The sequence below is a fragment of the Malaclemys terrapin genome, chromosome 3 (genome assembly GCF_027887155.1).
Source record: "Malaclemys terrapin pileata isolate rMalTer1 chromosome 3, rMalTer1.hap1, whole genome shotgun sequence".
Taxonomy (NCBI): Eukaryota; Metazoa; Chordata; order Testudines; family Emydidae; genus Malaclemys; species Malaclemys terrapin.
Window position 1 is genome coordinate 127,561,651 of NC_071507.1, and position 27,580 is coordinate 127,589,230.

The 27,580-nt window shown below is 39.6% G+C and overlaps 1 protein-coding gene across 2 annotated transcripts in view; it reads left to right on the top strand.

Moving 5' to 3' along the window:
• Positions 1–27,580, top strand: part of PDSS2 (decaprenyl diphosphate synthase subunit 2) — a 164,787-nt gene that overhangs the window by 65,511 nt on the left and 71,696 nt on the right. For both annotated transcript variants that reach the window (XM_054023858.1, XM_054023859.1), the window contains exon 2: positions 10,217–10,351. In XM_054023858.1, coding sequence (XP_053879833.1) covers positions 10,217–10,351 — 135 coding nt within the window. The remainder of the gene's footprint in view (positions 1–10,216; positions 10,352–27,580) is intronic.

Sequence of the window (27,580 nt, forward strand, 5' to 3'; positions counted from 1 at the left end):
CAAAATTATCAGTGTGTGCTTTGTAATAGCCTTCCAGGAATCCTCCCCTGCAATATTTCGTCTCTTCTTCCCCAATATCCAAGTAATAGTGGACATTTGGAAATCTCTCTCACATTTGGAGAGATTATCCCAGTACCAACAGAATACTGTAAACTGCTCAAGAGTATTTGTGGTAGACAGAAGAAAGTGGAGGCTTTGATCCGGAACTGGACCTGTCAGCATTCAATCTTGCAGTTCACAAAGCTCATTTCAAGAATGAGATCCCAGTCTCCTACTATAAGAGATGGCTCCAAAATATGTAGGCTTCTTTGAAGTGTATACAGCGCAATCTTCATATCCCAGTGCATCAGTTCAGCTAGTGTGTCCTGTGCTTCACTGGGGTTGAACACTATGAATTCCAAGCAGTGCTCTTCGTACACTCACCTGCCTCTTAAGTGTTCATGGAATTCATGGTTATCCTATTAACCTGGGACAAGAAGGGATTCTAGATCAGTGATTCTTGACCTTGGATTCACAACCCCAAAAAAATCACACACAACTCATAATTCCTCACTGTCCTTTGCAGTCACAAAGGAGTTTTTGATCCTTGGATCACAGGAAAAAACAATGAGGAGGGCTTTGGTATCTTTAATTGCTTATTTTGGGGTTGGTGGAGACTGTTGTTGGGTGGGGGTTTGGTGCTACTCTGTCCCCTTCGTACTTTCTCACATGGCATTCCTTCAAGAGGCCGTGAAGAAATTGGCAAGTATTGGCTCATTGATATCTCCATCTGGTTGGTATGATAGTAGCAGATGTAGAAACTTCCACTGGGCAGAATTGCCTAATCAATCATTTGAAATAAAAAGTGTAAGAGAGTGGACCATTTACTGATCAACCCTACTCTGGTGAAAATCTTCATAGTACTTATTCAAATATGCTTATAGTGAATGCCTGGATAACAACCAATGTCAGAATGTTGGCATGAAGGCCCAGATGAGGTCCATATGTTCCAGAGAAAATGGATTCCAGGAATCCCAACACTGCATCAGTTTCCTGGAGTTGTGAGCACTAAAAAAACACTAAATTGCCAAAGTATTCAGAATACCATCCAGGACCAAGCATCAGTGAAGCTTTTCACTGTGTATGGCCCAGACACATGTGGTTTCTGAAATTGATGGAGATATCAGTGTAATGGCTGTGGATTCAGTCAGTCTTCTGGGATCTTGTTCATTTGGACCGCCGCCATCTGTTACCTGAAAGGTCACATGTGTTGAATCAGTGTTACTCTCAAAAGCTTGTGGGACGTCCTTTTCAAATCTAGGAAGCCATCTATTAACTAGATATATAAAGGGATCTGGAGAATTTGTGTCCATGGTGTGTCCAAAGAGAAATCTATCCCTTGTTCCTAGCCATGAAGGATACTCTGGAATTCCTTAGGTAGGGTTTTCACAAAGGTGTGAGCCTTAATCTCTTGAGAATCCAATTCTCCGCTTCGGGGGTGATGCAATTTATTCCTTCCAATTTTGGCCTGTTGCTGAAACCCAACATTTCATCTCTTCTAAAATCAGCATTCCTATGAAGACCACATATTCCATGACCCGTGGAGCACTGAACATTGCAAAGACTGACTCAAGCGCTTTCTGAACCATTGTGAGGAAATTTTCATTGTATTTCTTGACTCTGAAAGTGCCTTTTCTCTTAGCATCATTTTAGCAAGTAGAGTTGTTGAGCTCTGAGGCTTCTCTCCGTCAAATATTCCTACCTACATTTTTTTCTTCACAAAGTAGTGCTCAGATCAGCTTTAAACTTAGTCCCAAACAAAAATGCAACCTTTCATTTAAATCTGTTTGCTTTCCCTCATCTGTTCTAAGTCCTCTCAATCTCTAGAAAAACAATTGCATACATTAGATGTGTTTCTGGGCTGTTCAGTTCTACTTAAGTGGAACAAAACCTTGGAGGAAGTAAAATGCTTTGGCTCTATCTGGGAGATAGAAAAAGGCTGTCAAGCTTCTCAATCCACTTCTCAAAATTTATTTCCAGGTGAATAAAATATACTACATTCCAGTGTATAATTTATTTCAGTAAGCAATCTCTTTTAAAGTGGCAGTAGCCCACTTGACCAGCCGGACTTGAACAGCAGAACAACCTGAGATGAGATCTCCCAAGTGAACACTTGGTCATCGGTGCATTCTTTCACTACCCACTGCAAAATATGAGTTGGCCTTGGCTGATGTAATGTTTGGATGAAGAATTGTTCAGTCTTTCCTTGGCCTTCCCCAGCAAAACCTGTTTTGTTAACAAAGGATGCCTGTATCCAATTTAGTCAACAGTCCTGAGGTGCCTATTTTCAGTCACTGCTTAAGAGTCTCACCCTAGCAATGTCTAGACTGCTGGAACAGCAAGTATCTATCCTCCCCCACCTTCCTTCCCTCCAATAAAATTTTTTCTTATCTCGTCTCTAAGTGAGTTTCTGCTTTTCCATCAGTAACAGGCCTGGACCGTAACTTGTTATATTCCTTTTTTCCCCATGTCAACATAATCTGAATTTTCTATTCAGCATAAGTTTGTTTGTTTGTTTGTTTTTGTTTTTCAGTTGATATCTTTTTCTTGTAAGAGAACTGAACAAGAGACAGACTAAGGTGAAGAGGTCCATTTAAATATTTTGTTAGGCAGATAGACTAGCATAAAATAGATTTACTTCTTCATCAAATTAATCTTGATTTACAAAAATTCTTGTTTGGATTGCTTATTTTATGTGTCCATAGCTGTGGCAGTATGCCCAGAAGTTCAGTTACACTGCAGTGTTCTGAGCTTGCCAACAGGGGGAACTGGTAAGCTGCCAAAACAAACAAACAAAACAATCCCCCACCCCACCCCCAAGAATCATCTAGATTGGAATAGTGGGTACAGACTTAAGGAAAATTTAGAACTATTGTGAAGACTAATTTTATGTATTCCTTTCATGTACTGAAACTAGTTTGCTGAACTAGAAAAAACAGAGAAAGGAATGGGTAAGGCTCTCTCATGATGATTGACAAGCTATATACTACTGTCCAATAGATTTTTGTTGTAAAGTTTGCTCTAGCTTTGTTGAGCCACTGTGTAGGGAGCAGAGCTTCCTTTTTCTTCCAGAATGAAGCAGATGAGATTCAGGTGGCCAAGTATCTAGTCAATCTTTGAAATCCAAATGTAATAAGCTTTTTTTTTTTTTATTTTAGTCTTTAACATAGACAAGGTCTTTTGGGGTGTATGAAGAACTTAAGTTAATAGATAATAAAGTTCTAAGTATTTGTTAAATATGTAGTAGGCAGGTGAAAATAAGTGACTTTACATTACATTACATTTTTAGCATACTGTGCTTTATTTAAATGTGATCACTTGAGCAAATTCATATAAATATTTTGTGTTACATATTGGTTTGTTATTTCTAGCAAGTCGTCATTGAAGCAGATTGGAAACTAGCCATGAGGATAGCAGAACTCTCACATTTGTAGCATTGACAGATAACCATGCTGTGCAGATAATGGCTACCTCTAGGTTTAGAAATGGCAATTGTAATTAATGTTAAAAAATACTTTTTGAAATATAATTACGGTTACAAGTATATTGTATACCCTGTTAACCTCTGTGACTTGGGTTGAGCAAAATGGGTGGAGTCTTTCCCTGTATGTCAAATTTAACAGCATTTGCTCTTTGGGGCAAGGACTTTTTGTTCTGTATTTCTGCAGTGCCTTGCCCAGTGGGGTCCTGGTCCATAACTAGGGCTCCTAGGTGCTATGGCATTACAAATAATAAACAGTAATTTGCAGTATCACACAATATGTATGTACAGTGTGGGCCAGCTGTATTTTTATGGGAACCACATCTATGTGGCTTTCTTAATATTATTCCTAAATTTACTTACCATCTTTGTTGATTTTCTTGATTTTGCTTATATAACACTTTTCCAGATACTTCTTAAATCTTCCTTATTCACACTTCTGCTGTTCCCCTGATTTGTTAATTTCCCAGTTGCTTACACACTTTCTTTAGGCTTCCCATTATCCAGTCAGCATCATGATATCTCATCCTTGTCCACTCATCTGCTTGTTGAACCAGCTTATTACATTTCCCATTATTTCTTCTATTCTCCATTTTAATTCTTGTTATGATATACTGTAGAACGCAAAAGACTGGTAATAAAATTACTTTTTTGTCATCTCACAATCAACTCCATTGCAGATATTCCAAATTTTGTTCTGTTGCGCAACTTTGATTAACTAATAGGACTAATGCTAAAAATATTAAATATTCATTGCTTGCAACTAGGCAGTGGGTTGTTTTTTGTTTTTTTTTTTTTGGACAAAACATGTCAATTATGAGTGGAGTTAAACCGTTGAAAATTATAGGAGATATATTTCCAAACTCCATTTTTAAAGCAAAGTCTGTTGAAATGGGCACTACAAGTTGAGAAATGCACAAAACATTAAGTGAAATGCTCATGTTTGCTTGATTTATTCTGTGTAACAGACGGAGTGTGGTAGTAGGAGGTGTAATTTGCAGCACATTAGCTATTAGCCAGTGTCACTGCTTGAGTGGGTGGTGTGAGTCTCTTGTGTCTGTGTAGCGTAATATGCATGTTTCAGAGCTAGACTCTTCTCCCCTGTGCATCAACATTGTTCACTCAAAAAAAGAGAGTTCTGTGTTTAAACCTGTGAATCTGACAGTTTTCAAATGGCTTATTTTGTCATATGCATAAAATCTAGCGTAGATGCTTTTCTTCCAACCTTTTTAATGTTTTGTAAAAGCTGGATTGTTGTAGATTTAGTCAGATACTCATCTATCTTTTTTATTTTCCCCTGAGGGTGTAGTGTATAATTCCAATCTGCCTAGTCTATAATTTACAGCAAGCAAAATTTACTAATGTCTTTTCTTGGCTACTCTATGCTCACACTTGTGATGTTATTCTGCAGAGGTTTTCCAAAAGATTCCAAGCTTGACACTACTTGCATATGTGCCCAATTTCACTTGGGTTGCTTTCAGTTCACTTTTTCCCCCTAGAGGAACCTGTCTTCTGCCACATACCCATCAAAACTAATTGCACCATCTGGAAGACTTCTGTGTAGCTGTTACTTGGGCAGAATATCTCTTGGGAATTTAAATCAGGTAGAGTGTGAATGTGACCCCTGAAGCCATGTTAAATAGATGCTGTAGTTTCTAGTTTCTAAAGAATGGTCACCTTAGGCTTTTTTTTATTTGTCTAATGCAATTTGCTTTAGTATGGATATGATACATGTCAGCAACATAATTTGTCATTTCTGTAAATGGAATTGGACTTTGAATAGTAATTTGCTCATAAATCTATATGTATGTGTAAGGTGTCCTGTCTAAAATTGTATTTTACTTATATAATTATGTGATAGCCATACCACATATTTAGTCATTATACCTGTACAGTTCTTCCTCTTCTACACCTTTGAGCGCCTTGCCCTGCACTTTGTGAACAATTTGTTTTTACTAGTAACATTCTAAACCTCTGAACTTTCAAACAGTTGGATTTTTTTTATTAATAGTAATAATAGGCTATTTTTCATTCCCTTCCCCCCCCTAGTATGGATCTGGTAAAAGCAGAAATTTTAAACTTCACTTGTTCTCTACTTGCCATATCCGTTCCTAAACCAGCAACTGATTTAAGTGCCTATACCTTGTGGCTCAGCAGGTATGTGTCCCATGGGAAAGCTGGGTGCCTTGCTTTTTAATGGTATGATATAATACAATTTGTTTCTAGCCCGGCCAAATCATGAGATACTGGGCTTCCAAATATCTAAAAATAATCTGAAGAAACATTTTTTATATGTTTAAAATTATTAGTACTAATTTTTCTGTACATGAGAACTAAGGCAACTTGGTTTTATGGACAAAGGAATAGGAAGAAATAGTACCAGTAACTCTTTTTGAGCTACTTTTCTGTAACATGCATCATAAACAAAATGCATGAATGGTGTGAGGAAGTATGAAGATTTTATTTGCACATAGTTGGATGACCTGCATCTCTCTTGTGCTTAACCACGCATGAGTAATGTGGTGAATTTAAACTGAAGCCAGAAAACTGTTTATACCACCACACACCATCATGTATTCTGTACACAGGGTGTATATGCTGTATATAGTCAGAATATATGTATTTTTCTAACTTTTGCTGGACTATTATAGGATTTACATGTGGCTCAAACTTTGGAAATCTACACAATGTTAATTGTTTATCATCAGTACTTTCTTGGCATGAGGAAAACTGTGTGGTTTTCCATCTAAATTTTTGGAATATTGTAAGCAGATTTTTACTTATTCATTTGAGTAGTGAGAATAAAGGTACAAAAACTGTAAATTCACTGAGTGCTGAAAACAATGTTTTTCCTTTAAAATCCTTCATTAGGTATATATTTTCAGTAAAAGGAAACCTTTGATACAGTGAACAGTTTTGTTAAATTGTGTTAACCTTCCATCCTTTGTGCATGATTCCTAAAATAATCCATATGCTGTCTTTCATGCAAACTTGCTTCTAAGCACTTAGTATCCACATGGCAAAAAACTATAAAGTTAAGTAACCTGCAGTGTATATGTTCTAAATGCCTTTCCTTGTTGGATGTTGAAATGTATGAAGACTATGTCCCTCTTCCTACCACAGTCTTCATTTGTATAGAGGGAGGGACTTGTCTGTATTTCAGCACCACTTATATTCAGACCCAGAGGGTGCTCAACACTACCAACAGCTTACCTAGTGTCTTGATTTCTAGCCATAAATAAGGTAGTATAAGAAGGAACGTGTGAAGGAACATCAGAAAATATGTGGATTACTTTCCCAAGAAAGCTTATCTTGGATATAGCATCTGGTTTTCATTGATGTCTTACTAGTTTTTACCCACTTTTAAAATTGGATTATCCAAGGCTGATGAGTGAGAGCTAGTAGCTTGCTCAATGTACCATGGTAAGTAAGTATTCACATTAGGACTCAGAACTCTCCCTACTTCCAGTTTTTTTTCTTTAAGCACTGGATCACAAAGCTCCCTAGTTAAGAGCATATGAAATTATTCAATAAGTGTACTCTTATTTTTGCAATGGTGAAGTAGTTCATGATCTGACCTTGTGCATTATTCTGTGCTTGAATACTAAATCCCAGGCTGAAATTTTTTTTTTTTTTTTTTTTGCTAGAATCCTAATGTTACTCCATGCTCTCATAGTTATCAAGCAACACTCAAATCTGTTGATTAAAAGTTTGCTAGCTAGGTACTTAGGCACTGCCACAGCATTAATTGCTATTTACATTTTAACACCCAATTTAAGAAGTACAAGTGGTTTTTAACTGCATGGCACCAAATTGGCTTTTAGGAGTGGCAGCCAGTGGCACTGCTATAGGCTAAATTTTTAGCATCAGCTGTAAATATTTGTTGTATATTTTCAGGAGCCACCTGAGGTAAGCGACGCCCCCTCACACAGCACAACCACCTGCCCCAGCCCAGAGCCCGACCCAGACCCCTCACTCCCTCCTGCACCCAGAGACCACACCCCCTGCTGCACCCCAGGCTCAGCCCAGAGCCCCCTCTCACACTCCGAACCCCTCAGCCCCATCCCACAGCCTGCACCCCCTCCTGCACCCCAACTGCCTGCCCCAGCCCAGAGCCCGCTCCACGCACCCAAACTCCCTCCCAGAGCCCGACCGCTCTCCCCCTCCCACACTCAAACCCCCTCCCAGAGCCTGCACCCCTTCCCGCCCCCCAACGCCTTGCCCCAGGCCGGTGAATGTGAGTGATGGAGGGAGGGAAGGGGGCTGGAGTGAGCGGGGGTGGGGCCTCAGAGAAGGGGCATGGAAGGGGCGTGGACATGGGGTAAGGTTGGGGTGGGGCAATGGTGTTTGGGTTTGTGTGATTAGACAGTTGGCAACCCTATTTGCTACCCATGACCTCAGAATATATTTTGGGCACCAGCTGCTCTTCCCTCAATGATGACTGTAAAGTGAATCCACCTGTCTAGTGGAAAAAGGCTGGCAAATGAGATGTTAGCTAGGTTGTCAGAACATCAATTCTTAGCTCTCTCTACCAAACTAAGATGACATCAGTGTTTCCATTGAAGAAATCTGCAGGAGTACAACTTGGAATTCTGTACACACATTTTCAGAATATTGTTTTCTTAACAGGCTCATCTGATGCTTATTTTGCGAGGGCGGATCTGCAATTCTTGTTTTAGAATGCTTCTGCTCACCTTCCTGGGGGCTTTTGGTATTTGCTAGACTCACAAAAATGTGAGTTTGCTTGAAAAAGAAATGGTTACTTGCCAAAAGAACAGACGTTCTTTGTGGACATTGCCACTGTATATTTGTACTTCATGCCCACCTTTCCTCAGAGGTTTTTGGAACTCCAACCATTCAGTGCTGTGAGAGGGTGCTCAGACTGCTCCAACAGGCACCACTTTCTCTAAGTCAGTGGCATGCAGGGGGAGGCACATGCCACAAGTGTGAATATAGAGGCAACTCTTGAAGAGCCAAACTTGATCTCCTTCACCTCTTTATTCAGCTGACTCTCATTCCCCGGACTCTTCCTTCCTGCTTTATTCCTACCCTATATACAAGTAGCATGTTGACTGGCTCTTCTTGACTTTCCAAATTATAATTTGTTCTGTTTTTCTCTTCTCCTTCCCCTCCAACAGACTAATTTTTATTTTATTTTTTTTTACTATAAGATGGTTATAACATGTCTGAAAAGCTGCTGAATGAGTTCCATCACTCTGCTATCCTGTTTTAACTCATCCTATTATGGCAAGGTTTTTCACGTGTCAGAACAATCGATATTTGTGGATTGCATGTACTGCAACATTAGTTAATGTTTGTAAAGCACTTTGTAAATGTAAACCACTATAGAAGCAGTAAGTATTATCGAGACATAATGGAATGAGTCAAGGATGCAGTTGCAGCCTTCAGTGTGAACATCATTGTCTGTCACTGAGTCTAACATGTAAATGGTGAATTTTTGTATTTATAGAACTGTCAATTTCAAATACTGTCCTAAAGATACTCTAGTTTGTCTTGGATTGTAAAATGGTGGAAATGTTTTGTAATATTCAACTATGAAGTATTCTGAGATTAAGTAATATATGTTAGATTTTCTTACACCTAAATACCACCTAGCTAAAAGATACCATAGATTTTCCTGGAGCACTGTTATAAAGACAGATATGATCTAATTTCTTCCAGAGATCAAGCCAGAGAATTATAGCCAGGAATAATATGGGATACAACCTGTCTAGTAACCTACCATATTGTAAAATGAGCCATATAAAAACTAAGGTTATGATAGTATCAAAGAGCATGTAATCAAGTTCGCTGGAAGTTGGATTACTGCATAACACTTTTGTGGTATATAAAATCCTTTTACCCTAAAATTTTAGCCTCTGGAGAGTAGGACTAGGAGGCAGAGATTCCAGAAATTTTGGGTCCAGAAGGAGAGCAAAGCTTGTTTTTAAGCAAACTCATTTTTGAGCTACCACCTTCTACGCGGTAATTAAGAATTGTTTATGGCAGAAACAGTTGTTTATGGCAGAAACAGTGAGAGAGAACTGAATTTAAAGATAAAGCATTTGGAGCTGTTCTTCTGTTTGTTCAAACTGTTAATCTTTCTCCAGTGAATTTAACTTTCTCACTTTTATGGAAATTTTCATGTCTGCTGTTGTCTATGGTTTTACTAAGTTTGTTCCTAAAATGCAGTTAATCTTGTATGTTCTGATCTGGTCTGCTGTAAAAAAAAAAAAAAAAAAAAAAATTTCAGTAGATTATAGATTTGGGTTGTACCCATCTTACATCTTTGTGGCTGCTTTTGTTTGTTTATACTTGATAAAAAATATTTCGTACTATTACTGTTGTACTGTATAACCATCAAATTATCTAAAAATATTCCTGGTGACAACTTTACAGAAGTGCTGGGCATACACTTCTCCTAGGAAATAGAAATGGGAATTCCAGATTGAAGTATTGTGTTTATTTGTAGTAGTAACATTTCACCATAAATTATGGAGTAAAGATGACAAAAGATCTTGATTGAGAACTGCAGTTTCCTTCACTCACTGATATGAATAGTAGAGACTTTAGATGAAATGATGATGTCACTCTGGAGGCTGAGTCTTTCTAGTTGGATTTTGTGTGAACAGGTAAAATGATTTTATGAAAAATCCTGATTATTTTTTTCCAACCCTCCCCTCCTTCTTTTGGCAGAGGGCTTGTGTATGATAGCCGGAATAACCTACAGATGCGAGGTTTGGTCGTATTGCTTATTTCCAAAGCAGCTGGTCCCAGCAACACAGCAGAGCTTCCTTTCCAGCATGACATGGTCAGCGGGATTTATTCCAGGTATGGTGCAACCTCTTACAGCAAAAACCACTGACATATGTTTATTGGACAGGTGACTTCCATTACATCTTAATGGCTAGTCTGAAGGCCACTTGGGGAAAGTCAACATTGATTTATGTAATTATAAAACTTAAAAATCCCCTCTTAAAATACCAAATGTGTGTGTGGTTTTTATATATAAAGTGATGGCCTCCCTTTCCCCAACCCTTTGTATGTTGCTTTTCATCTTCATTGTAAGTTGTCCAGGGTGGGGACTGTCTACCTACCTCTGTTTGTACAGCTCCTAGCATAACAGGGCCCTCATCCTGATAGGGGTTTCTGGGACCTTCCATGATGATAGGATTTTTATGAGAACAGTGTCCTATGCTCTGTCCTGGCTGTTTTGCAGTTAGCTATCTCTGGATCTGTGCTGAAATCATAAGTGATGTTAGAACTGGTAGAAAAAATTTGAAATTTTGACAAATTTTTATTGAAATTTTATTTGAACTTTGTTGGAATCTCCCCCTCCCCCCAAATGTTTTCTTCACTATCTTTGAAATTTAATTTAATTTGTGACCAGCTCTGATACTGATAGACCAAAAACATGCAAATGCACAGAGGCATGTTTATGACTGGATCTACTTAGAAATAGTGATTAAAGTTCCCTCGTATACTTTGATCTGCTCCACTTTGGAACAGGAGTACATTAGTGTGCACTAGGGAAAATTGAGTGAGTGGAAACAGAGTCCGTATGGACAGCTAGTGCACAGTACATTTATACCCCAGCTTGTTGCACACTGTTAGTCTAGATCAGTGTTTGTCAACTGGGGGGAGTCACGGGAGAGGTTTGGGGAGGTTGCAAGCAGGGCTGGCCTTAAGGGGTATGAAGCAGGACAATGCCTGGGGCCCACGCCATAGGGGGCCCAGTGAAGCTAATTTACATGTTTCAGCCCCAAATTTAAGGTAGGGGTGCAATTTTTTCTGGGGGGGGGGTCCAGGTTTTTTTTTTATAAATTCAAAGGGAGTTGCCAGCAGAAAAAGGTTGAGAAACACAGGTCTAGACAAGCCCTAAGAAACATCCAAAAATAGATATTGTTACAGAAAGGCTGTGTTGTCACCTTAGCTGGTTAGTCCCATTCTTGTTTGTTTTTGCACATAATGTCCACTTAAGCTGTGCACCTCTTTTCTATACATATACAAATGATGCAGTATGATACCATAATTCTAATTAATTATAGTATAGGACAGGGATCGGCAACCTTTGGCACAAGGCTCGCCAGGGTAAGCACCCTGGCGGGCCAGGCCGGTTTGTTTACCTGCCGTGTCCGCAGGTTTGGCTGATTGCGGCTCCTACTGGCCAAAGGGGGCTGCAGGAAGCGGCACGGGCTGCGTGCCAAAGGTTACCAATCCCTGGTATAGAAGGTATTGTCGTTTGGTTTGTAAATGATTACAGAAAAGCTTATCTTAAAAATGCTTAAGACAGGGGAGAGGAAAACAGTGTATATAGTCTTGAATGTGGTCATTTTGGGAATGGAGATACATTTTAAGTATTTAAAGCTGTAATTAGACAAGTGACTAGTAGAAGCATTTAAAACACTGAATTAATAATGGGCCAACTGGTGCAGCTCCGTGGACATCAGTGAAGCTATGAGAATTTAAGATAGTTGAAGATCTAGTCCAATAATCTAAGTGTAAAAGGAAGATACAACCATAATATCTGGAATAAGTCAGACACTCAGAAGATGAAAGACCTTTAAATGCTCCTACACAGAACATTAGGGTTCATTACTGGCTGCAAAAGTGATAACAATGGAAATGTGTTAAATTTAAATCTTCTATGATGCTTCAGATCTATAGCAAGGTGAAATATGGGAGCAATAATGCATTCTAGTAATAATGCTGAGGCGCTGTATATTTTGTACTATATATGGGCCAGATATTGCTCCCATTGAAGTCAATGTGGGTTTTGCCATTGGTTTTAAATGGAAGTAGGTTTGGGTCCTCTGTAGTTTTTGTGAGCTTGTGTAACCCTTTGTGGCTCTCCAAGGACACATTGTATATGGAACTCGTGCCCAATCTCAATTTTTCTCAGTTAAACAGATAAAATAAAAAGGACAAAATGCTTATAAAATCAAGGTCTAAAAGCCATTTGCAATTCCTTTATGTATTACAAATGATATTTTACAAAGACTAGTTTCCTGAATAGGAACCAAGGGACATCATTTTCCAGCCGTGTAGTTTTCTCTCAGATCTTGGTAAGGACACAGTCACTATTCTGTCATGATGCTGGTATGTGTGTGGAAGTTAGAGGTGCATATTGAAGGCAGAATACACCCCTTGATGCTATGAAACAAAGAAACTTTATTTTACTTATTCCTTTTTATTTTATATATTTTTAATACTTTTCAGGCTATGGAGAATACTTGTTGGAAATATATTCTTTCAGGTTATTTTCAACTGTCCTGTAAATTATACAGTTTTTTTTGTTGCCGTACTATGTAATTACTTCATCTATGTACATATGAAAAATGCTGGAAATATTATTTCTGGCACTGTAAAGAGCATCTTCATTGCCTGATACTTGAATGCTGTGGATGGACATTATGTTGTGGGCTTTTAGCTACTGGATATGGCTCACTTGATCTTCAAGCAGTTGGTAGTGATTAATTAATTGCTTTCCTGAAGTCCTACCATAAACTAAATTGTTCCAGTACTAGTCAGAGAGTATACCAGCCCAATGTTTCTTTCTCGTGTTTGTTTTGGAATCCATGTCTGTGTTCTCTTTAAATCTCTGTCCCTACAGTGGTAGCCCTTAACTATCAGCCTGACATATTTGGTAGCCAGTATGTTGAAAATATAATTTGGGAAGAGAAGAAGAAAGGGGATATATAGTAGAATATGCTTTACCCATTTAATTCAGAAAAGGATAAGTCAATTGCACTTTATATTTTGGAATGAGGTTTAATTATCATGAATTTTTCATCCTCCATGTTCTTGAGTAAAATAAAGTGCAAATAAGCAGTATGTATAATCTTAAATAAAATAGAATGTCACTGAGTAGTAGAATTAGATTAGGCCACTACTTATTTGTCTTCCTCTTCCTATCTCCAAATTAGTCAGTGTGTGGGACAAACGATGTAAATATAAATATGGGGCATCTATTTATTTTTGGTGCATTTTTATTTTCTTTGTGTGTAAGCAAAGCTTTAGTTGGGGTTATGTAATTGTAAAAAAACATCAAACTTGATTTTAGTTGCAGCAAAGAGTCTCCTTCCCCTCCAGTTCCCATATATAGCACATGTATATTACTACCCCATACATAAAAAATGTAAATAAAGTGTATTAGCACATGGCTTTTCTTTTTGTTGCATTTTGCCTCCTGTTATCCTTGCTGTTCCTGCCATTTTTTCTTTTTCTCTTATTAGCTTTTCCCTCCTTCCACATAATATGAGTAATTCTGCTTATGGAGAGCCCACACTACTTGTTATATTGTATAAAATCCAGAGAGGTGAGAGGCATAGTTCTGTAGTTCGAAATAAGGAAGTGGTGGATGCCCAAACTTTATGATAGACTGCTGCTGCTAATGTACACATAAAATTACCTACGCGTTTTTTATCAAAAACAAGTGTAGAATCCTTATACTTGCAAGAAGCAAATTCATTTCTTCTTGTCCGAATTCACCAGGGATGGAAATCTATAGTTGATTAGATTCAGACTGACCTGCAGTTACAGAGAGGAAATGGCCAAGGGCTGCAATCTAGGAGTCTGAAGCTGCATTTGTTCCCTCCTCGCTTCCTAGCCCAATGAAATAAAGCACAGTAGAAATAAACAGAACATGTTGGGTGGAAGTGAAGAGAAATAAAAATACTGGAAACAAGAAATAAGGGTGTGTGTGTGTAGAAGTTCAGCGTGAACTCTAAAAGGCAGTGTGTTATCAGCAAATGAATAAGCTTGTTACCACAGCATAAGGACAAGACTGGGTCTCAGCTGCAGACATTGCAGAGATTTATCTTATTAATGGGACTGCTAATTGGTGTTTGACTTCTAATTATAGTAACAATAGACCTTAACAATCAATCCTCACCTCTACTGGTGCACATTAAGTCTCTTCATCATAAAAGTGATTTTCGTGGGGACTTATTGTTGTTATCCATATCATCAGCATAGGTACAGTATCCTAAGTAGTGTGTGCTTTGAGGATCAACTAATTAAGAAGTGCAGAAAATGTGTAATTCTAAAATATTCAGCACCTAAGAACGTATTAAGTAGGACGGTATTCTTGACAAGATTGTTTGGTTGAAACATAAAGGAAAACATGATGAGCATGAAATCTGTCCTAATTCTTTAAGGAATTTACAGTTTTGTTTTCCATACCTTAATAAAAATTGAGGAAAATCTACTAAGAGGTGGTTTAAGTGAGTATTTAAAATTATTTTATTTAGCTTTTGATCTCCAGGATTAATCCTTTGAGATGCTTCATGTAATTTACAAGAGGAGTCTCAGGAGATGAAAAGCACATCCAACTTGATTACATATTCCTACTGATCATCTTCCACCCGCAACAATAAAAATCAACTCTAAATACAAATCTAACAACATTACTAATTCATTACAACCATTTCTTCATTAGCTTTTGATTGTTTTCAACATGTGCAGTATTCACAAATACAGCAATTATATGTTGAATAAGTGAAAGGAATACAATGCAGAGTACATCAGAAATCATTGCAGTAAAGATTACGAAGGACTATTGTAAGAACATAAAATAAAATCACTTCTACAACACAGGAGTGTTTAGCGCTAGAAAACTGGATATGCAAAGAGCTGCCAGCCTATCTAGAACAGAGTTAAGTTTGTTAAATATCATAACAGTTTAACGCTCTTAGGGCTTTTCTGTGACTCCTTAATGGTGGAGTTTGCCATAGAATCCACCCCTTTCTGCAGCATTCTGATCCAGAATCTAAGTTTTACGGTTGTGAAGAAAACCTTCCACGTACAAACCAACACAGTGGTGTAAATACCAGAAACAATAACTTTGGAAGGTAAGACCTGTTTGTCCCTGGGATCAGTGGGGTGCTCACTCTGAAAACTTGTCAACGTTGTTAACTATTTCACTGCTGATGATTTAAGCAGAAACATGCAGATAGTGTGCATGTTCTGCAGTCCCAGAATCTCTCCTGTTCTTTCCCATAAGCTAAAAATACCAGCTGTCCTCAGCAGCTAAAACCCCCAATTTCTCCCTGACAAATTCTACAGGTGATGCATTTTCAGTACAGATTTCTGAAGTACATTGAAAATTACAGGAATAAAAATGATAGAAAATTAAATATTACAATAGTACTGTTTGTATTTTCTTATTTGATTTCAGTCAAAAACTTTGATTTAATTTAAATTATGTTATCCTAGAATTTCCAGTCTGTCGCTCTGCAGTGAGGCAGAAAGCTTGTGGAGTATACTGGTCCCTCCCCATAATTTGGATAGAGATGGAATATATTTATATTTAATTTTTAACAGTTTATTTCTGGGCTGTGTACTAGTTGTTTAATGCCACGGATGGGGCTAGCTACTAATGCGGGATGTCTTCATAGTTCACATTAAGCTTTGCTCATTATAGTTCTATGCCAAATCTATTTATTTAGGAGTGCTGTGATTTTGTAGGGTCTGTTATGGGGCAGCTGCCTCCCAAGCACCCCTGCATGGCTTGGGCTGGCTCTGCAGTGGTCCTGCCTCAGTTACTCCTCACAGATTCTAAAAAAACAAAAAAACCTACAGCCAAGTTTGGGTGTTCCACTGATTTGGCCCTTTGGCTAAGTAATTTAAGAAAAGTCCAACTTTTCTTGTGTGTCCAAAGAGACAAATGCAAAAACAGAGTGGTGGCTCACCAAAACGGAGCCATAAACTCCCACAGCTGCCTTCCTGGAGTCCTAGAAAGGACGTTCTCTCTGAGGGAAGGGGAGAAAGAGAGACGCCATCTCTGCCTGTGACGAGGCCCTTTTATGGGGGGGAAAAAGAGGCCTAATTAAGCCACATGATCTGCAAATCATGTGACTTTACAGCGTCTCATCACCTGGTGGTGATCTAAGTTTATCCCAGGTGTGGCTGGGCCCATCTCACGTTTAAAGGGGCCAGCCACCTTGTGACGGGGCCTGGTTGAATTCCTAATGAAATTAATTCACTTCAAAGGTGTAGGGTAATAAGGTATCAAAATAATTTTGAATTTTTAAAATCCAGTTGTGGGCAATGATAGCCATGTCATAAATAGTAGAGCGATGAATATTTTTATCATGGAACTTCAACCACCTACTTGCTCTCCGCTTACTAATCAGTTTCTCCTGGGAGTTATTCTAACATTCTAAGCAGCTGGGTTTTTTGCATCTGCTCCCCAAAACAATTACACCCGAACAACGCTCAGAACAAGCAAGAGTCAATCCTGCAGCAGTAACAACTTTCCATGCATAAAATGTTACAGGTTTAAAGTCTATTCTCTTTTGCTGCTGAAATAAGTTCACGCCATTGGGAAGGGTAGATCTCAGGCTTCTAAGAGGAACCTGGCACTTGCTTCTAGCCCTGGAACATCACCAGTAAAGGGACTTAAAGTTGTGGCATTTTTATGTACAAACATGACTTTGGATCACTCTTGCAGGTTATTGTGGCTCCCTCTGAAGCTTGTGCTTGGACTTGTGGTAACTAAAACACCTGGCTCTACAGGTGAAGGGATAAAAAACACAACAAACCATTTTTTTAAGAAACTACAATATTTCGGAAATAGTTTTTCTGTAACGCATGTATATGACAGAATACATGCTGGGGGGTGATCTGAAGGTTTTATTGACACTTGTTTGTGAGGACCTGTGTAACTTGGTTGTGACTTCTCCCCTTAAAAGTAGTGTACCCTTTCCAAATTCCATGATAAAAAAAGTTTGACATCCCACTGCTATAGGTTCTTATATATGTATGTGTGACTCAATTCCTTTCACTCACTAATGGCAGCAGTATAATAATTCCATTGGATGCAATTGAGTGCGTTTGGTTCTAAAAAATCGTTGTTAAATATTCTGCCATTTGATCAATGAGATTTGGTTGGTTCTCAAACTAGGGTCACCGCTTGTTCAGGGAAAGCCCCTGGTGGGCTGCAGGAATGGGGGCAAGTAGCAGCAAGTAAACAAACCGCCCTAGTTTGAGAACCACTGCTTTAGAATATAAATTATATTTTGATTTGGACACAGCAAATTTTATAATTCCTTCAAGTAATTTTCCGGTTGTACTTTCTTCTTTTGATACACTCAGTTCTGTTCACACATTTAATTTTATCTGTATGTCTTGCTCCTTTCAGTTTGGTAAATAAAATATTTATTCTCTTAACAGGTCTACTCATTTGGGAGGTGTCCTTTCTTAATAGGCTTCAGTTGTATAAAATAGTTCAGTGTATTTAACGTGTCATTAATACTGAATCCGTTAACATTAAGGTTACTGCACCTTAACTTCCAGCTACATTGAATACAATTATATACCAACTCCTTAGAGACAATGTTTCAGGGAAACACTTGCCTGCTAAGCAGTCACTGAGAGGTTTGCTGGTGTCTGTACATAATTGACACTACACAGTAATTGGAATCTGTATTACCCCAGTGCGATTTCTCTCACACAATCATTGCAAATAATATTTGAACTGCATTTCAAAGGCTTGAGGCCTGAGAATCAACCAATACAGAGAGAAGAAATATAGCCATAAAATTACTTGATCTTATCTTATTAGTAGTCTCCGTCTTCTTTCAATAAGTTATAAGTGAGATCTTGTACAGTTCTGAGGCATTATATCTTAATTTAGGGATTTAAAATATTTTCAATAGTAAACATACATTTGAGATTCAGAATGTTTGGTAGCCATTGTGGTACATTTATCATGAGAGAGATGTTAAATAAGATTTCATGATTGGGTTGTTCATTGGGGACTTAAAGGTTCTGAACTTAAGAAGGGAGCAAATTTAGATTAATTCTGGTTGGACAGAAGCCTTAATTGGTAAATAGTCATCCAGTAAGTAGTCTATGGCTGGCATCCACTGTAGTTCTGAGGGAGGAGTCTTAGGGCTTGTCTATACTTACCGCGCTGGTTCGGCGGCAGGCAATCGAACTTCTGGGTTCGATTTATCGCGTCTTGTCTGGACGTGATAAATCGAACTCAGAAGTGCTCCCCGTCGACTCCGGTAATCCTGCTCGCCGCGAGGAGTACGCGGAGTCGACGGGGGAGCCTGCCTGCTGGGTCTGGACGGCGGTAAGTTCGAACTAAGGTACGTCGACTTCAGCTACGTTATTCACGTAGCTGAAGTTGCGTACCTTAGTTCAATTTGGGGGTTTAGTGTAGACCAAGCCTTAGTAATTGCCAAAACTGAACTCCTGATTCTTTTCTCCCAAAGCCCACCCTCCTGCCTATCACCTAATCCTTTAATCTTTGCTTCGTGTTTGCCTTTCCTTTTGACCCACACATTTAGGTCATGTCTGAATTGTATTGCTTTTTCCTGCATAATATCTCCAACATCTGACCTTTCTCTGCCCACACTGCCAAAACTCTTTTCCAGCCTTGTTCCTCTCTGCAAATACCACCCTCCCTTCTCTTTCTCTTGGTTTTACAAAGTATCAATTAACTGTCACTCAAATCAGATAGGGAGGTATGTCTGTCAGGTTGAGGAGGTTGTTGCGATTGCAGCTGTGGGAGGGCACAGGTGTATTTGGATGTTGAAGTAATTATGTCAGTTTGCATGGCATAGGTAAATCTGGACTTATGAGTAAGTGAACACTGAGCAGGTTTCCTATGATTAGCAAATAAGATTTTTCATGGTGCATTTAAACTGCTCATTTCACAGGATGACAACTTCAGGTGATTTGGAGGAAGGATTAGATTCCCCACAGCGGGGATATAATAAATGGGGGTGAGGTTAGTTAACTCCCCTGACTCCACAGAGATTGGGAGTTGGAATAATAAATTGAGCATCAGCCCCCTCCCCTGCTTCAGTGCAGAAAGTGGTTGGATTTTCAGAGAATCTCAAGCTCTCATGTGAGGGCTCAGTGGTTGCTCTGTGCAGTTGTCTGCATAGAACAGTAGCCTTGTTTAGGCATTGGAATGAGAAAATGCTTGACATTGGAATATCAAAAGGGAGAAGGCTGGTAACAGCTTGGGATGGGTGCTAATTTATATTATCCCTTTTACTGCTCCTAGGTCACGTGTCCTTAGGAAAGATCTTGCTTGAAATTAAAGATTTCATAAGTATATGGCCACTGGGCCAAATATTTCTTCTTGTTGGCTTCCTGCCACTACCAATAAGGAATTAAACTCCACTCACTGTCTGAATTGTTTAGAAAGCTGTTTTAAAACAAAACAGTTATCACAGTTCCCTATAATGTGGGTTTTGCTCTCTGCCTTCACCTTTAACTTAGTCCAATCTCCTGTGTACATTATAACAGAGTCAGGAGAGTTGGTTTTGTTTAATACTGGATGTACCTGTTTGCACAAATGTCAATTTGGCAGATGGGGAAGGAGCGGAGGACACAGTTGTGCCAATGACAAAAAATAAATTGATGACCTGCATTAGACTGAACCTGATAATGCAGTTGGTATAAAGCAGGTTACAACTTCCAGGCAGTGGAAACACTGTTCTTGTTGTCATGCTGGCACAAGCAATGGGCAAAACCCCTGTCCCTGTCCTAAAGGGTTTTAAAATCTACAATTTCTTAGTGGTATGATTTGTATTTTGTAGACTCATTAAAAGACTTCAATATATGAGTTATCAACACTGCCTGCCACTCTGAATTTGGGGGTTTGGCTTCACGTTTTTAACCAGTATGAAGTGCATTGTCATTTGTCTTGACACAACATTGAGATGTTTGCCACTGAGAAATATATAACTATCTTCACACCCCCGCAGCTCTTAAACAAATGTAAAATCAAGAGAACAAATGTCCCCAAGTATTGTTTTCCAGTTGGACATGCATATATATAACTGGGTAAATAGTGTTTTAAATGCCTTAATATGGGCGTACCTAAGAGATGCCATTCCAGTCTTTTCAGTAAATGTGTTTTTAACCTTCCATGAAATATTTAGTTGTCTTTTGTAAAATTTTAAACACCGTTTAAAGCAATAAATTGTGTACAAATGAGGAAATTAAAGCCAAGTCTGACAGTTCATCTTCATCTTTTAATGTTGTGACTTTTATCTTTGTGTCATAACCTTACTGTTTTTCATGTAGTTTTTCTTTAATTAAATAATATAGTGTTTGCTCATTTAAAATGGTCTAGCTTTGTTCATGTCAAAGCTATACTGGCAGTAAATACCTTTTTTCTTTTTAGTGTCCTGTTAGATAATAGTTGAGAAAATAATAGATTCCAGGGACCTTTGATCCACCATTACTATAAAATAAAATGCAACTTAATTTTTTCCCCTGGCCATAATGGTTTTAACCTTGTGTACTAATTTGAATGTGCTTATGGGGACATAGTCTTAAATGAGACACAAATGAAGGAAAAATTGCTAATGCTGCCACTGTATATCTAATGAGCACTGTGTAATAAACCATAACCTTTTCAACATTTCTGTGGAAAATGGTGTGATTATTTTGGATGGCTGGCCCTTTGTGTATGGCTCATTACCATCTGGCATAATGTGTATTGATAGAGCCTGTAATTGTCAACTCCTATTTGACATGCTGCCTTTAATAAATGTGACTTGCATGGCTGGAACCCACTAATGGTTATATGGTAAACTGTAATTAAAGAAAATATATAGAGTTAGGTAAAAAGTGTGTGTGTGTGTGTGTGTGTATATATGTATGTATGTATATATAATATATATATATATATATATATATATATATATATATATATATATATATATATATATATATACACACAATATTTTTGTAGATGGTCTCTCTTTTTCTCTATTTTCTAGTCTTTCTTTGTGTATTTCCCACTTCAGCATGATTGTGTAGCACCAAGTACATTGCTTTGCCAACAGAGGCCTAAGTATCAGAAGACAGACATGAGTCTTGAACAGTTTGTTTCCTCTTGCAGAACCTGCTTATAGTGAAATATTCTGAGATGATGATTCTCTATATATAGCAAAGTAGAATAAAAGTTGATCTACTTGTTCCAGGATAATGGGACACCAATCCTGATTAGGGCTTTTGGGTGCTACCATCACGTAAATGACAGATGATAATTGTAATGTGAAAAATGCAGTTCTGGTTTTGATGATTCTTAACTTAGAATTCATTCTTCTCTGGAAGAAATGGATTCACCAATAACAAGAACAACAAGGAGTCTGGTGGCACCTTAAAGACTAACAGATTTATTTTGGCATAAGCTTTCGTGAGTAAAAACCTCACTTCTTTATGCCCAAATAAATCTGTTAGTCTTTAAGGTGCCACCAGACTCCTTGTTGTTTTTGTAGATACAGACTAACACGGCTATCCCCTGATACTTGACACTAATAACAAGGTTGTCTGTGGCAAATAGTAAGCTTTATTCTTGCAAGTATGGACATCAACGTTAATGGCTGTAGTATCTGAGGCCTGGTCCCCACTAAGTCCCCACTTCGGACTAAGGTACGCAAATTCAGCTACGTTAATAACATAGCTGAATTCGAAGTACCTTAGTCCGAACTTACCGCGGTCCAGACGCGGCAGGAAGGCTCCCCCGTCAATGCCGCATACTCCTCTCGGCGAGCTGGAGTACCGGCGCCGACTGCGAGCACTTCCGGGATCGATTTATCGCGTCTTAACCAGACGTGATAAATCGATCCCAGAACATCGATTGCCTGCCGCCGGACCCTCCGGTAAGTGAAGACAAGGCCTAAGTCAGGGGTCTCAAACTCAAATGACCATGAGGGCCACATGAGGACTAGTACGTTGGCCCGAGGGCCCCATTACTGATACCTCTCCCCCACCCCTGCCGCCCTCGGCCCCGCCCCACTCCACCCCTTCCATGAGCCCCCGCCTCTTCCCACCCCTTCCCTATCCCCATTCCAACGCCTTCCCCGAAATCCCCACCCCAACTCTGCCCCCTCCCTGCCCCCAGGGGGTACAGGAGGGGTGTGGGGTGTGGTGGGGGCTCAGGGCAGGGGGTTGGGGTGCAGGGTACAGCAGGGGGTCGGGGTACAGGAGGGGTGCGGCATGGGGCTCATGGCAGTGTGTTGGGATGCAGGAAGGGTGAGGGGTGAGGCAGGGGGGAGGGGTGCAGGGCGCGGCGGGGGCTCAGGGCAGGGGGGAGGGGTGCAGGAGGGGTGTGGCATGGGGCTCAGGGCAGGGGGTTCGGCTGCAGGAGAGGTTCGGGGGGGCAGGATCTGGCCCGGCGCATACCGGGGGCAGGGAGGCTTCTTGCCTGTCTGCCCTGCCCTGCCCTGCCCTGCCCTGCCCTGCAAGAGGCTGGAACGTGGGGAAGGGGGGGCGGAGGGGCTGTATGTTTCTGTTGCTTGAGCCCCTGCCTCCAGCAGCTCCCATTGGCCGCGGATACCCGTTCCCGGCCAATGGGAGCTGCTGGGGGCGCTGCCTAAAGCAACAGCCACACACAGCCCCTCCGTCCCCCCTTCCCCACGTTCCAGCCTCTTCCCGGAGCTGTGCAGGGCAGGCAGGCAGGGAGCCTGCCCTGCTCCCGGTGCACGTCCGGTCACCGCTCTGGTAAACACTAGGGAGGGCGAGGGGGCTGCGAGGGGCTCGCGGGCCGTGTGTTTGAGACCCCTGACCTAAGTTTTCATTTAAAAAAAAATTCTTATCCTTATGGCTATGATGATAACCTTGCAAATGTGATCAGACTGTAAATTGATGTAAACAGCTCCCGGGGGCTGCTGTTGCTGCCCACAGTTTCCCAAGACATTGCAGAGGGAAATTAGCAAGAGTCAGGCCAGTATTATTCAGAACACTATGGGCAGCAGTGAAACTGACCAGTCGGTTTCATGCTCCTGTTGGGCAAAACTGAGAGGAACTGCAGAGGCAGACACTAGAGCTGTTCACTTGGTAGAACCAAATAAAGAGACGTATACTCTTTAAATACTGAAGGAGACCCCTCCCTCTCCCCCCTCCCCATCCCAATAGCAACCAAGAGGTTTTAGAGTAGGGGAGGAAGCAGAGAGAGGGATGTACCTTTTCCCTTCCATCAACCAGAAGTGGTAGAGGAACACTCAAATTTATCAGATTCTGACCTGTTGGAGACTACAAAAGATAAAGCCACAGAACGAAGCCCAAGCACTGAACCCTGGAAGGAATCCCTTGAGCATTGTCCTTGGACAATAGGTATCAGTCACTTAAATTAATCTTTGGTTAGTAGGCTTAATCCTAAATTAAAATGCAGAGCCCCCCAGACTGGTGGCCAGGACCTGGGCAATGTGAGTGCCACTGAAAATCAGCTCGTATGCTGCCTTCGGCACCCGTGCCATAGGTTGCCTACCCCTGATTTAGGCAGTAAACAGAGTCATCAAGCAGAAAGCATAGACAAGGAACCTCAAACAGGTGAGGGAAAGCAGCAGGGAACATCCTTCCCTATAGACTCTTTGGCTATGTCTACACTATGCACCTTTTAGCGACACAGCTGTGCTGCTACAGCCGTGCCACTAAAAGGTGCGCATTGTTGCTGCTATTTGTTGGCAGGAGAGAGCTCTCCCACTGACCAAAAAAAAAAAAACTTCCACCCCCAAAGAGTGGCGGTAGCCTCTCCTGCCAACAAAGTGCTGTTCACACTGGTGCTTTTCATCGGCAAAACGTTTGTTGTGTGGGGAGGGCGGTTTCACGCTCCTGAATGACACAAGTTTTGCTGACGAAAGTCCAGTATAGACAAAGCATTTGTCTTCTGAATTTCATCTGGAAATCTTTTCCAAGAGGGGGACTAATACTATAAAAAGGAGGGACAAACACCTCAGGGCACCTCTCAACTGTCCATCGATTCTGTGCACCAAAAGGGACAAAGAAAGCAGCCGTTGAACTGGAGAAGGGTTCTGACCTAAGAAGTTTGCTCAGTAAGTGCTGGTTATCTTGTAACCATGTCTGACCTCTGTTTCATTACTTGTACCAATTTAAAATCTATCTCTTTGCACTTAATAAACTTGTTTTATCTAATCCAGTTTGTTGAAGTGTTTGTGAAACTCCATTTGGGATAACAAGATGATGTATATTATTTCTGTTGATGAAATGATGGACTTATATATAATTTATATTGTCCAGGAGATGGCTGGGCAGTATAGCACATAGATTTCTGGGGGAAAATCTAAGACTGGGAATGAGTTGGGGTCACCCTGCAGTATAACCAAGGCTGGTAAGAGCTGCGCTGTGGCTGGAAGGCTGCAGCACACACACACATAGCTGAAAGTGACTTGCATACTGGAGGCTGTTTGTGAACTGTCCAGACTGAAGTCAACAGCAGCAAAGCATTGTGAAGGGCACCCCAAGTTAGAGGGCAGGGGCGACACAGCCACTTGTCAGGGGATTGCACCTTGTGTATGTCACAGAAAGGAAAAAGGAGACAGAATAAAATGTAAGTAGAGAGAAAGTAAGAAATATAAGAGGAGGGAGAGAATAAAGAGAAAACACCCCGAAGATTATGCAGAAGACACTGATAAATTCTAGGGGGAGGTGGGGGTGAAGAAATAGTGGAGTGAAGGTAGGAAGGGAAAGAGATATTAGAAAGGCAAGATACATAGTATATTTTTTAATTGTGTGAAATAAAAAATCAGTTGACAGAGTTGCAATTAGAGTACACAATAAACTACAATGAGCTGATTTATTCCTTTAAACTTCATGCATTTTGAGGTGGAGGATGACAGTCACAGGTATTTTTCACCCTGGCTGAGCAGCTTAGTCCTCAGTGTAGTAGGCATCAGATAACCTTTAGATGTTGCAACTTTAGACATTGTCTTGCATAATAGATACTAAAGCCGTGATCATGTGATAGAAAGTTAGAGTGGTGTGTCTCAGGACTACTGTTTTTTCTTCAGGTTTTTCCTATCAGCAGTGGAAAGTGCAACCTCTAATAACAACAACAACAACAACAAAATGTTTTGTAAAGTAAACACAAAACTTTCACTTCCCATTCTCCTCCTGCTAAAGGGGTGTAAGTAAGTGGAGAACCAGATTTTCTACCTCTATGGTTCTATTTACTGCTTGGTATATACTGACCCTTGGGTCACATTTCCATTAACTATGAAATTGACTTTGATGGACGAGTGGCAAAGAAAATTGTAAAAGTCTCACCTTTTCAGGCGTGTAAATAAATGTTATCATCTCAGTTTGGCACATTATGGCTCCAGTATACAGGATCAATTTGAATTTATTATTTGCACTTACATTTACAGAAGCTTTTCTATAAATCTTGTTGATATGTCACAAAAAGACATTACAACTAGATACCAGGTTAGCTCCAATATATTATCAGCACTTAAGAAATCATCATCATAATAATAAATAATAAGAAATTAGAAGAAATAACCCTAACTCAGAGTCACATTAGTGACTGCAATAATATTTTCTTCCTTGTACCTATTTTTCAAGTAAAGAATTATTGGTTATTTTGAATTTACAGATAGAACACACCGTAAGTGTCACTAAGTTGAGGAAATGTATTGGAAATTTTTGAAAGAGAGAGAGAGATTGAACATAACCTCCATAAAAATGCAAGGGATAATCTATCAGGTTAAAAAATCATAAACAACATTTTCAAGTTTGGGTGTCCAGTGTTAGTCACATCTATTAAGAGGGGCTGATTGTCAGAGAAGCTGCGCACCTATGGCTCCTATTGACTTCACTAGGAACTGTGGGTGCTCACTGCTGAAAATCAAACTATTTAATTAGGTGTCTAAATATACATGTTGGTGACTATTTTAAGGTGCTCATTTAAAAATGTTGCTCCATGTTCCTGCTGTTAATAGTATTTCAGATTATTAAAATTTTAAAAATATGTATTTATCACCATTTATATTGACCTGTTTACTTTTACACTTCATTCAGTTTTGACAGTGAAAATGAACCAGTCAAGTTCACTTATTCTGATAACATACGGTTTCAGAGTTTGAGTTGCAGACATTGCAGGTGAAATGTTTGAACTAAGCTGTTTTCATTGTCTTTTTTTTAAAGCCATGAAAACACTTTTACATTTCTAGCTATATTAGGTTTTGGAAAACCATTTTATAACAAAACCTAAATTTTGAGCGTAAACTCCCTGATAATGTCTCTTAATATCATGTTGACTTACGTATCATAACAGTAAATTGTTGCAGAAGGCCATTTAACTGTTTGCACTCAAGATGAATGGCTAGAATTTAATATGAAAAAATGTGCCTGATAAAATAAGCAAAAAGGACAATCAGGATGACATGAAAGCACATTGTTAAATATATAATTAAAAAATTCACAGAACAGATTCACTATTCAAACCTATTCCGTCTTTACAGATTCTTATTTATTTTGCCTCAGTCTGTCAATCTTTTTGCCATTTGTCATAAATTGTCATGTGGGCTTCAAAACTTGCATTAATATCGGCATGACATGATCATCTTTGTCATAGATGTACATTGATTTCAGAGTAATATGATACTGAGAGTCAGTCTCATTCAGATGATGGGAAGAGTTAATATAAAAAAAAGTCTGAAATATAAATCAGCAAATGTTCAAAGTTTTCTATTTCTGCTGTTTATCTATTTGTGTATATATAGCAATAGGACTGATGCCTGCACATGTGTGTTGGCATTTCTGTGAGAACTGTACATTTTCCCTGCTTGGAATGACGGATACAGCCTACTGCTCTCAGGGTGCTATTAGGGCAGTTTATCTGAGGACATTTGTAACTGATTCAATGAAATACATATGGCAAGGGTCCTCCAAAATGCACAGATGTAGGGCTGTGATTTTTAGAGGCTGAGGTTCAGCAGTTTTGCTGCAGTCTTCAATAGTCCACAAAACTGAAACTTGTATAAACTTAAACATTCCTAGCTTCCTATTGCAAACCAGTCTTCTGTGGCCCTCTGTTAACCTGGCCTTGCAGAAAAGTCTTATGATTGCTATTGTTATTACTTAAGAAGGATCGCTGCTCTGAGGAGCTCACAGCTAAGGGCTGGTCTACTCGCAGCTTTTGCACTGATGTAGTTAAATCAATGCAAAAGCTGTGTGCAGACAGGCCTAAGGACAAACAAGTAGATGATGGTCAGCGGAAGGGGAATAGCATAGACAATTTATATACTACTCAACTTGATTTACTATAGGCAACACAGAAGTGAG